The sequence below is a fragment of the Anser cygnoides genome, chromosome 26 (genome assembly GCF_040182565.1).
Source record: "Anser cygnoides isolate HZ-2024a breed goose chromosome 26, Taihu_goose_T2T_genome, whole genome shotgun sequence".
NCBI lineage: Eukaryota > Metazoa > Chordata > Aves > Anseriformes > Anatidae > Anser > Anser cygnoides.
In genome coordinates, this window is record NC_089898.1 from 2,925,970 (window position 1) to 2,938,325 (window position 12,356).

A 12,356-nucleotide genomic window follows, 5' to 3' on the forward strand; every position below is an offset into this window, starting at 1 on the left:
CATTCAGCATCTCCTTTTAGAAATGCTTTTTATATTATACAAATAATAATTATTTTTTTTGTGGAGGACTCAGAAAACAAAACTCAAGTAGATCCAGGTATATTGCTATTGTTCATTAAATGAATGAGCGAAAAGGTTTTCAGCAGGGTTGTGTAGAAATCCTGTGTCTGAGGATGAAGAGTACGAGGAAGACAGCTCTGATGGATTTCAGACAAAGGTGGATTGAAGGCAGGATTGAAACTAATTTTGTGTTGAGGGAGCCTCAGTTCAGAAATCTTTCTCTTTCCTGAAGAGCAGTTGAGCTGGTAGGAGACCATTGTTACTTAAGGTCAAGGTGAGGTTAAGCAGGGGCTTTAAAGCTTTATTGTAATGCAAACTGAGCTCAGTCTGAAGTTTACAAGTTGAAGATGTCTCTTGATTTGCCCTTTTAGCTCTGCATCTTCTGACTCAAATAGATTATTTCTTTTATGTTCCTGTGTGTGAACAGGAACAGCTTCTGCATAGAGGCATACCAAGAGAGTGAGTTTGTGAAATCATTAAAACTACGAATATCATTTAAAGAGATACTGATCCAAAATCCAATTTATAATCTAATTCTTATCCCCTAATCTACAGAAGCAAGCCTATGTTTGTGGTGGTGTAGGAGTTACTCATACCAACAGAAAGCTGCATTTTGTTTTATTGCAATAATTATTTTTATCTATTTTTATTCTTTATTGTTGTTTTTTATTAGCTTTGGTATTTTCAGCCCTGGCATAGCATCATTACTTGGTTGGTTTAACACTGTTACAAGCTAATTCTTATCTTCAAGGTGCCCCTTGTCAAGTCCAAACTTTTCGGTCAAGCTCTGATTTAATAATGCCTAAAGGATTTTTACTGAGGCAGCACCAAATGCCCATTTCTCTTTCCACATTAGTGTTGCATGCCAATTTTTTAGAGCAAGCTGTTCAGCTTAACAGATTTTTTTTTGCTGGTGAGCTTTGTAAGGTGGTGATTTCTCATGTGACCTTCTTTGTATCCCTCTCATTTCTGAATGCTAATGTGCTGTCTTTGCAGAGAACAGTCTATTTAAATGCTCAGAGGTTAGCATTTATATCTGCAGAGACCACAGTGTGGAGAGATCAATATTATTGATACCTTCTTTCACTCGTCTCTTCTTTTTCTTTTTCTTATCCTGCAATTCAACCTTGTCTTGCCAAAGTCTTCAGGTGTGCTAGCTTTGTTTGGGGCAGTTTGGCACTCACACAGAAAGTGTCTTTTTTATGATAATATTCTAAACCATGTGTCTGAAGCCATGTTTGCTGCCTCTTTGTAAAAATACTTCTTAAACTAAACTAGAAAAGGCTTAAATAGTTGAGGAAGTGAAAAATATGTTCTAGATTTCCATCTTTGTAGAAGGTACTGCCTAGGGCTGTTACACTGTCGTCACTCAGGCATTTGGAAAGTGCTTGAATATTGATTTTGGTTCTTCATCCATCTTGTGCACCAGAACTCCTTACAACATAGCTTAATTTGAAACAGTAAAGGTAGATTTAATTAAACAGATCAACATGTTCTGTGGAGTTATTTCTCCTTCTGGAATTGAATGGATGAGATGTCAGAAATAATTTAGTTATTGGAATATACTCCTGCAGTAAGAGATGCTTCTTAGGAGGTGCTCTGTATTGATCGCTAATCGATGTAGTAGTTAATCGATGCAATTGCAGATACTTGCATTTCCCTACATTTTCATGCGGATAAGAAGATTATGCTGTTCAACTTGTGGTTTTTACTTTCTCTGACAGGATTTCCTGATGGAAACTTTCATAATGTTTAAAGATCTGATTGGAAAAAATGTCTATGCAGCTGACTGGATGGTCATGAATATGATGCAGAGCAGGTAAATAGTTGCTGCTATTTTAGTCTTGTTACTGCTTTGGAGTCTTTTTGGCTCGGAAAGGAGGGTGGTTCACCCTGGCAGGCTCGCAAATCACTGGAGTTATATAAGCTTATTTTCTTTTACAGATTCAGGGTAATTTCAGTTAGAGTTTGGTAAATTCTAGTGCCTGGCCATTTCTATTAATGGAACTGAAAATCTTTCTTCTCCTGCCCAAAGGCACACAATCAAAACCATGTTTTCTTCCGACCAGTTATTTGTTTATCCATTGGAGAGTGCAAGATAAATCAGGGAAGCCCTTTTGGTTTCAAATCTGGGGGAATCAGCTCACAAACATAAATGTGTAGTGGATGAAAGCGTGCTGGCCTGTAAACTAGAATTACCCAGGTTCATTTCTGTCCTCTGATGTGGAGTTGTCATATGGGTGCCTTAATGGAGAAGGACATGGAAGTGGCAAGTTATTTGAATGCTTTGGTGGTGAGAATAGGCTAAACTTAGGAGGAGCTACTATCTGGAACAACACTGCATGCTCACAGAGACTGACTTAAAATATATTTGTTTATTTTTTTATCATCTGCTTCCAGTCAAGGTTTCTTTTCCTTAGAAACAGGCAAATGACTTTTCCTGAATGTCCCTTTACTGTCCCAAATCTCATTTGGGAACATCTGTTCTTGTTTCCTGAGCTTATGTCATAAACCCAGAACTGCAGTGTTGTGTTTTTGGTTTTGTTTGTTTCTTTTTCCTTCCTAGAGCCACATTTATTTGATGTTTTTACCTCTTCCAGGGTTTTCCTCCGGGCAGTGAACCAATTTACTTCTGTACTCAACCGTTTCTTTCTGGATCAAGCAAATTTTGAACTCCAGGTAATAGTTCCATTGTTTCTGGATTTTCTTTTGGACCTCGGTGTTTCCTGAAAGGCCTGAAGAGCAAGCAAATCCCCCAGTTACCAGACTTGTTGATATGGAGCATGCCAGTGAAACACATCTGTAGAGTCTTTGCAGAAAAGCAGCTGAATGCAAAGCAGCTCTGAATTCCAGGACTGTGGTTAGTACAGCAAAGCAACTGCTGCAGTCTTTACAAAGTTGAGCTGAATGGCCTTCTGGCCAAAGTTGACTTGAGCGTGACTAGTTGAGAACAAAACACTGTGGGTGGGGAACCTATTGTCACTTCCTTAGGCTGGAAAGTCCAAGGCAAAAAGAGGGAGGAATTCTGAGTTGCTGTATGCTACTGGCTTGCCTGCTGTGGCTGAGAGGCTCATCTATGCTTCCATGCTTACTGTTGGTACACTTCTCATTAACACTTATCCGTGAGACTGCAGCATTTGGGACTGCGCAGCTCTGTTGTGCTGGTTGTTGCTTTTCCTTTGTCTTCTCCTATTTTGGACTTGTTTCTCTTCCACAGCTCTGGAATAACTATTTCCATTTGGCAGTGGCCTTTCTCACTCATGAATCCCTCCAGCTGGAGACCTTCTCGCAAGCCAAACGCAACAAAATTATCAAGAAGTAAGTTCAAAAAATTGCCAGACCTTTTTATTTTTAAGAAGCTTCATTTGTACTTTAGCAGACATACCCTGTACAGTCTTAGAATGAGACGAAACATGCCATGGAAGTGCTTGCTTAATGAATGATGATGAAGGGAGGAGGGGTGACAAGCACACGTCAGACCTTTGAAACTACAGATGTCTAAGTCTTGATACACAGGTCCTGAGCTGAACTTAAGCATCTTGCCAAAATATTTTTTCCACTATAAGGTCTGCAACAGAAGGTTTGCCACAGTTGCCAGAGCAATACTTTATGCAGTTTCTCAGCCATTGTATGAGTTTGGTAAGCAAGGATCCTAAAAGCCCTGCAACCTTTTAGTCCCAAGTCTTTAGTTTTTTGGTTTTAAAACCCAGAGCACTTCAGAGTCCTTAACCATTTCAGAAGTAGTAAAATGAGCTTAATGCCTGTGTATAAAGTGCAACAAATGGTAGTAACTTGTTGGGGAATGTGTAATTTGTAGGAACTTGGCCAAATTCACAGTGAGATGGAGCAGCTTTTACTTCTGCATTTAGCTGTTATCATGTGCCTACATACATTTGTAGATCTTGACATAGAATTTTGTGAGGGCATGCATAGTTAATGTTTGCTGTCCTGTTTCTGCAATGATAAGGGCTTTATTGGTAATTAATCCTTACCAATAAATGGTAATGCCCTGGTAATTAAACATTCCTCCATTCTCACAACATCAGCAGTTGAAGCTTTAGGGGAAAGCATGAAATGCAACAAAATTTGGGCTAGAATTGTGTTGAGCAGCAGGGCTGCAGTTTTTTTCTGCCCTCTGGGAGTCTGCAGTCTTCTGCCAGAATGGCACATGGCTGCTCTCTTCCTCTGAGCATTGAGCATCGATGGTGGGCAGGGCGATGAAGAAAAAAGACAAATTGAACATCTTAGCTACCCTTAACAGGAAAGTGTGTGATATTGAGGAACTTCTTCGTAGATGCTTAGTAGGGAATATAGCCTGTAAGACCCCTTGGTATCATTACCCAGCATATTCAGGTTTGTGTGGTGGTTTGTTGTGTTTTTTTTTAATGAGAAGATAACAGCTTCTGTGCTTTTGCTGTTAAATTTCTTCAGCGTTGCAAGGGTAACATCAGTGAATAAGCCGCCTTCATCTTTTTCTTTCTAATACTTCTTTCTAGGTATGGGGACATGAGGAAAGAAATTGGCTTCAAAATAAGGGATATGTGGTATAATTTGGGTGAGTTTCAGCTAAAGAATTTATTCAAGCTGTTAAGCTGGACTTCTAATTATTTCTTTATATAAGCTGTTCGCATTTAACGTGGGGAAATACACGTAGGTTCAGCTGTTCAAGAGTACAAAATTTCTTTCCCTTTTTCAGTAAATAACCTTCAAAAGCTGATCTTCTTTCATGTCAGATGATGAGATGATCTCTTAGAGATTCCTTATAGAGGAAGTTCTACCATATGAATGCCAAGAATAGAATTTTCCAGGGAGCCTTTGATTTGCAACATGCATGCAGTTCACTTTTTAGGACTATTCCTGAACTTTGGAGTGGTATTAAGTAGCCATTATCCACATCAAAAATGCATTCTAATCAAAATGTCTGTGGTTTATGGTTTTTATTTTATTTGACTAATGCGCTTGCAAATTTAGATATCCACTTACCACTCAACTTCAAGCAGACATATTCCGTTAGGATGTATCTGACTTTGACTTTCTTCCAGGTCCCCACAAAATAAAATTTATTCCAGCAATGGTAGGCCCGATCCTGGAGGTAACCCTGGTCCCAGAGCCTGAGCTACGGAAAGCCACCATTCCCATCTTCTTTGATATGATGCAGTGCGAGTTTAACTTCAGTGGGAACAGAAACTTCCACATGGTAAGGGAGCCTGGTATGTTCAGTGCAAATGTTCCAGTGTGCATTAGGCAAGAAGGAGAACAGAATATTTGAACAAAAAGACAACACCATAAAATAAAACTTAAAAAATGCACAAAACATTGAGCCAAATGCTTTGGGAAGTAGTCTTTTAAGTGGTTTATTAGAGACATTAATCCTTGGTTATGTCCCTGATTGCACCTTTGTATAACTGTTAATTAAGGAACTCCTCTGTTTTCATATCTTTCTGCATTTGCAGATGTGAAGCACTTTTGAGACTGTAACAGGGTACTGAACAGAGTAGCGTCTATTTACATTTATGATAACAAAATAAATTCTACCGAAGCACATCTTTGATTGTAATGTAAGTTACTGTAAAGAAAATTGCTGGACAGTCAGGTGTCTCACTTGAATTATTAATAGGACCATATAGTTTTTTGTGTTCTGCCTAATCCCTCAATTTCAAATCAGAGAACAGAGCAGAGAACAGGATCTCTGAGTTCCAGCCCTGTGCTAATTTCTCTGGGAGTTAACTTTTATTACTACTGAGAAAGCACCAGACAGGAAGAAAGAAAAAGAGGGTTTTCTTTTGTTCTAAGGTTAACTTTTCTCTGCAGTTTCTAAGGACTTTTTCTTCCAGCTCTCCTCTGGGGATATCAGACATTAACATTTCAACTGGCAGGCAGGGGACACTCGAGTTGTGCTGTAGACAGTCTTCTCCCTGGAGGATGAGTAGGAGACATCCATCCAAGAGACAGCCACCTTGGCATTTCAGACTGTTGTCAAATGTGATGTGTATTTCCCAAAGCTCCATCCTCGCACCAGCTTAGACCCCAACTTCAGTGTGTATATGGGATCTTTCTTCCCAAGGGGTCATCAGTCTTTGGTGTGGTTGGCCCCAGGGTCTCGGGTTCTTGGAATGACTAGAAAGAAACCGGATGTGTGGCGTGGATTTTCCATGCCAGTGATATTTTTATAATAGTTACAGTGTCCCTCATATTTTGGAACATGAATATTTATATCTTTGTAACTGAGTTATAGATAAAACTATGTACTTGACCTGTTTGCACATAACAGGGCGTATCTTCATGGCTGAACAGATAATCACAGAGGACTTGGTTCCTGTCACATGAGAAGTTGCTTTAATTAGCAGTCACAACCGTTTATGTTGGTCAGAGAGCTGAGACTGGCCCTTAACTGGTGGTACTAATTCAGTTGCTGTAGGGTGAGTGAATGACCATTATTATCCATAAGCTGGTCATTAAAGGTGCTTCTCCATCCCAGCAAATCCGAACCAGTAATGGATGGGTGGGAAGGAGAAGCACTACCCCAGATCATCACCTTCCAAGGATTGTAGCATGAGAGAGAGAGGACTCATATCTCTTTGCTCTGTCCTTGTCATCTTGACATCTTACCACTTTTGTTCTGGTCGGTAATGAAAGCATCCTCTAGGTTAGCTTGTAAAAAACAGTGTCTGATGGTGTAGCAGTTCAGAAATACCATCCACAAGCATTACTGATCGCACTGTAGAGAGTCGCTGTGTATTTGACGTGGTTTTTGCCTTTTCAGTTTGAAAATGAGTTGATAACCAAGTTGGACCAGGAAGTTGAGGGTGGCCGAGGGGACGAACAGTACAAGATTTTGCTGGAGAAACTGTAAGTTTTGTAGTGAACACGGATGTTCTTCGTTTACAGCATAGTTGGCTATTTTTGTGATGCAAAGAAACCTTAATTTGTTGCTCCAGTGAATAGGGAGATAATGCAACTGACAGTGATTTAACGCTATGAAGGAGCTCTGAGACTGGCAGATTGCCTTAAAATAATGCTTTTTTACTGGAGCAGCAACTTGCACAATTATCCTAACCTTGGGGATACAAGCCTAAAGACGTGCCGATATGGCAAGGGGCTTTTAAGTGGAAAAGCTTGGGAACAGCAGGATCAGAGCTAAACCCATCAGAGTCTTGTTTTAGTACCAAGATTAGAGCTGAGGCTTTTGATTGCCAAGGCAAGCTTTGACCTGTCTGATGTGGATATCTGAGGTCTGTGGATGTGCTGTGCTGTCCTGCACTGAGAGTGTCTGTTAAGGGAGTGTGTTTGGCTCTCTTAGCTGAGTGGGTAATCACACTGAATTTCTACTTATTAGCACTCAGAGCTTATTCCCATACACCTCTTTGGATTTTGTCTACAGCCTCCTGGAGCACTGTCGGAAGCATAAATATCTGTCTGCTTCTGGAGAAGTGTTTGCTTTGCTGGTCAGCAGCTTGCTAGAGAACCTGTTGGACTACAGAACAATCATGCATGATGAAAGCAAGGAGAACCGCATGAGCTGCACTGTCAACGTGCTGGTATGGGACAGGCTGGAGATGTGCTTCTTTTCTGACCTCACTTTTGCGATGTGGTCCTGGGGTGGGTCAGGTGCCCCAGAATAAATAAGAGGCCACTAAAGATTTTTTTTGTCGGATTTTAAGTAACTCTTTATGCTCTTACTGGTTAATGATGGGTCCAAATCAGGTTACCAGCTATTGACAGCTAAAAACATAAAGGTATATACGCCAAAATCAATTCAAGTGGCTGATCCTTGCCTATACGGTAACCTGAGGTCCCGAAATACAGGAAGGATGGCTAGCTGATAGTTTGGGAAGCATGGGCTTAAGTCCCTGTTCCACTGCGAAGAGTAGCTGTAACTTTGGACAAGTTGCTTTCTGTCTTTCCCTTAACCCTCTTCTAGAGGTGATGGTAGCCCCATCTTACGTCAAAAGGATGGTTTTAGGCCTCTGTGCGCGACTAAGTGGCCAAAGTGATAGCAAACATCCTTGAAATATCCAAGGCTGATCCTTAAGTTACTTGTCTAGCATTGATTATGCAAATCCATGCTGGCTTACATCAGTTTGACTTTTTTTTTCTACTTTTGGCAGAATTTTTATAAGGAGAAGAAACGAGAGGACATTTATATCAGGTAGGCTGTCTCCTTCCATAGACTTGTGTAGAAGCCTTTATTTCCCTCGCTGTTGTGTACACTGGTGGAGTCCATCACATAAAGTAACAATGACTTTTCATTTATTTAGATATCTATATAAACTCCGGGACCTGCACACAGACTGTGAGAACTTCACAGAGGCAGCATACACTCTTCTCCTCCACGCAGAGCTGCTCCAGGTAATACACTAAAGGCAGTTTCAGTTTTCATTCTCAGAGTGTGGGCTATAAATTAAATGTAATCAGAGTCTTTAACTGAAATGTGAACCTTCATCCATGCAGAAGGTTAGTCTATCCACTGTAAGGATTTCTTTATCTGTGGATGTTCTAGTTCCTTCAATCTTGCTTGTTTTCCTCCATGCTAGTGGTCTGAGAAGCCGTGCGTGCCTCATCTGCTGCAGAGGGACAGCTACTACGTCTACTCGCAACAGGAACTCAAGGAAAAGCTCTACCAAGAAATTATCTCCTTCTTCGACAGGGGCAAAGTGAGTGTCTCTGTGATGTTCTTACTGTTCACTGGTAAATACTTAACTGGTGGCTGTAGCTAGCAGAAGTTGGTTTTAAAGAGAAAAAGAGATGTAGTTCCATAACAGGCCTTGATGCTTGAGGCCTGGCTTTTTAACAAAGACAAGAGTACTAGTATGAGCAGGGCATCCATTTGTCTTGGAGATGTTTGAATCCTTCAGTTTCCTTGTACAGAGATTCTGTAAAAATAACCCTGCTCAAGATACTAGCTAGGTGAGAAACTGCAGTGTTTGTTTTGTTCTTTTCCTGGTTAATGGGTTTTGTTAGAGTTCTTTTTGCATGGCAATAAATAGGGCTTGTCTGGCTGATACAGAACTTGTGTCAATTGCACTTGGGATAGATGGTTCTAAGAAGGCCAAATGAGACAAACCCAAGGAAGCCTGATGAAGGGGATTATTTATTGGTGTAGAAGGAGACCATGCGAACTTACCTGCTTTGCTGTTTATAGGCATGTCCTTCCACTTCTTCATGCCTCAGTTTTCCCTATCAGGAGTAAGAATAGTAACTTTGCATTGTAAATCAAATGAAAAAAACTGTGTGACTGTGATTACTGCAAAAAAAATATACAGCATGGAGTCTAACAAGAAGTTGGCAGTACATTTAAGTGCTGCCTGAACTGAAATCAGATGAGTTCTTTGTATTACCTACCTGCGGTAATGAATGCTTTTAACGGAGTCTTTTGTTTTGTGCTCTTCCTCCCCCACCTGCCTCCCTTCATCCTTCATGGAGATGTGGGAAAAAGCCATTCAGCTAAGCAAAGAGTTGGCTGACATGTATGAAAACAAAGTCTTTGATTATGAGGGACTTGGTAATCTTCTGGTAAGAGTTTTTTTTTTTTTTCTCAATTTTCAGCATGCTGTTGACTGCTTAAATTAATATCTTTAAGCACGATAAGCCCAAATTACATTTATGTTAAAAACAAACAAGCTAACATAGCCTCCATGGTTTTGTAAAGGTTAATACTAGAAGAATGTTTCCATAACTTTTTTGTTTTTAAAAGTGTGTGGTTTTGACCTTGTAATCCATATGACAATATTGTGTGAAGATGTTTAGCATTGTTAGTGTTAATCAAATAAGCTAACATTTGCATAGTATATTACCAGGCTCCATAAATTTCATCACCTTGTTATTCCTGTGGTAAAATTACCGTGCATGAACACAGAACTATAGAATGGGCTTGGTTCTGAATGACTTTTTTTTTCACGGCTAAAAGATGTAACCAGATGGTCTTTATGTTCTTTCATATGAGAATCATCTGCCCAGTTTTATTTCTGCCAGTTCTCTGACATTTGTCACCATTTGCGTCTGCTTTGCTTCAGAGTATGTTTACTTTTAATTTGTGTTGCAATAGTTAAGGATTTCAAGTATCCTCCTGGAATCCCAAAAAACATGACATTGGTGTCATGTCGGCAAACGAGGAAATGAAGTTGATTCTGGACTAGACAAACCAAATATTTAACCAAGTAAATGGATAAATAAGAGATACTGTATCAAAAAAAAAAAAAGATAATAGAAAGTATTCTGCAGGGGAGAAGTAATAGATCAGGAATTGTCGCTGGGAATGTGAGCTGCAGTCTGGCAGTGTCCTTTAGCACTGAAAAGTGAAAATGCTAGTGACTTTTTTTCTTTTTCAGAAAAAACGAGCTACTTTTTATGAAAATATCATGAAGGCAATGAGACCTCAACCAGAGTACTTTGCAGTTGGATACTATGGTCAGGGTTTCCCGTCTTTCCTCCGGGTAAGAATTCTTCAGTACTCAAGATCTGGAGTGGTGGGTACCCTAAAAGCCTGAACTCGCAGAGCCTCCAAGAAAATTCAGATGCTCCTTTTTCATTTGAATGCTACCGAGACATATAAATCCCTTAGGTATTGCAAAAAGCTCAGCATAGAAAAAAGATGAGTAAGAGGTGATTTTTTTTTTTGTATTCCCAGATTTGGTAAAGTTAGTGTGGTGCAAGTGGGTTTGTTAGATGATTATGTTCTCATACGGACTTAAAACAGAATCTACCTTTAGTATTAGTGCTCTATAAACGTCTTCAGAAATATGATTTCCAAGCAAAATACATCGTTGTTGTAATGATGATTTGTTAGAAAATGATTAGCTTGTAAAGAACTTATCCCATCTCTTTTCAGTCTGAACCTAATTTTCAGGACATGGATCGTTGCAATGCTAAAGCACATTAGTGAGAGTCTGGTCCCACACAGAAGAATTAAAATGCAAAGATGCTTCCTGTTTGAGATTGCTGCTAAGCACTGCTGGATCTGTGCTAGCTGTAATACGAGAACCTAGCCAAAGTGAGTCAGATGGGCAGGGTGCAGCATAGTAGAAAATATTCCCAACTATTATTTAAAATCAAGAAACGTTTACATTTTCAGACTGGAGTTGTTTGAAGCTTCTGTCCTTAAACCAAAGCCAAGTTTAATAAAAAGGAAAAATGTCAACTTAGAACTGTGGAACTGGATGGCATAGAAAGCTTTCTCCACTAGGTCATGTTTTTGAATCCAGTCCTTCCAGAAACCACCACTGCTTGGTGGCCAGCATGAAAAAATCGGCTGTTGTCTACTTTTTAAGTCTGTAGTACAAAACTGTCATGGCTGGTTATTTTGTTAGGGGTAGCTGAAGAGGGCTGGGGTAAAACTCATGCTTTTGCCGAGTCCTACCCTTTAAAATCCATTGCTGCATCTTTGCTGTCTGTTTAGGACACCCCAAAGCTGTCTTTCTGTCTGATGACAAACCTGCAGCATGACTTGAGGCATGGAGGAAAATGTGCACACCACAAAACACATGATCGCACGTGCCCAGACATCCCTGAACATGTCCCTGTCGGCTGTCAGTGGGGCAGTCTGTGTCCATCAGTCAAGCACACTGATGAAACCTGATGGCTAAATAAAACAAACCCAGGGTGATAACACGAGCAGTGCATGCTGACCTGTTGTGGCAGTGGCTTACCAACAGCACGTGTATCCAGTATACATGCTGGATAAGTATACAACGGCTCACAGCAAGAGGGATAAATCAAAATTGCTAGAAGCATGAGCATGTCAGTAACACTTTTATGTGAAACAATAACTTTGTAGGCAGCTGTGAGGATGCTGTTGCAGTGCCTTGCCGCTGTGAGTTGCTGTGTTGTCACTCCAGCCTGTGTTTCTTCTCCCACGTGTTCTGCCTGTCAGGCTAGGAGACAACCCTTTGTGTAAACCAGACCTCTGAGACTAGTCTGTGTACATTGGAAAAGCTCTTTCTCCTTGCTTTTATTGCTAATTCTCCTTTTTCTTCTGCTACCCACAGAACAAAATTTTTATCTACCGTGGCAAGGAGTATGAACGAAGGGAAGACTTCAACCTGAAGCTACTGACCCAGTTCCCTAGTGCTGAGAAGATGACCAGCACTGCCCCTCCAGGAGAGGAGATCAAGTCTTCTCCTAAACAGTGTATCTTTTGGTTCTAAAAGGTTTTGGCACATTGAAGATCTGTCTCCTTCCTATAATGACAGAATTAGGAAGTAACAGATTAATAAGCAAGGAACTTAATGTTCCAGGAGAATTTCAAAGGGGACACTGTGCATGAAATAAGACTATCCAGAACCATAATGGTGAAGTTA

The 12,356-nt window shown here is 40.2% G+C and overlaps 1 protein-coding gene across 4 annotated transcripts in view; it reads left to right on the forward strand.

Annotated features, from left to right (window-relative positions):
• Positions 1 to 12,356, forward strand: part of DOCK5 (dedicator of cytokinesis 5) — a 121,700-nt gene that overhangs the window by 88,063 nt on the left and 21,281 nt on the right. For all 4 annotated transcript variants that reach the window (XM_013200957.3, XM_048045713.2, XM_013200958.3 and 1 more), the window contains 13 exons: positions 1,785 to 1,879; positions 2,661 to 2,739; positions 3,278 to 3,378; positions 4,557 to 4,615; positions 5,103 to 5,257; positions 6,824 to 6,909; positions 7,442 to 7,598; positions 8,169 to 8,209; positions 8,319 to 8,409; positions 8,595 to 8,714; positions 9,484 to 9,573; positions 10,389 to 10,493; positions 12,045 to 12,186. In XM_013200957.3, coding sequence (XP_013056411.3) covers positions 1,785 to 1,879; positions 2,661 to 2,739; positions 3,278 to 3,378; positions 4,557 to 4,615; positions 5,103 to 5,257; positions 6,824 to 6,909; positions 7,442 to 7,598; positions 8,169 to 8,209; positions 8,319 to 8,409; positions 8,595 to 8,714; positions 9,484 to 9,573; positions 10,389 to 10,493; positions 12,045 to 12,186 — 1,321 coding nt within the window. The remainder of the gene's footprint in view (positions 1 to 1,784; positions 1,880 to 2,660; positions 2,740 to 3,277; positions 3,379 to 4,556; positions 4,616 to 5,102; positions 5,258 to 6,823; positions 6,910 to 7,441; positions 7,599 to 8,168; positions 8,210 to 8,318; positions 8,410 to 8,594; positions 8,715 to 9,483; positions 9,574 to 10,388; positions 10,494 to 12,044; positions 12,187 to 12,356) is intronic.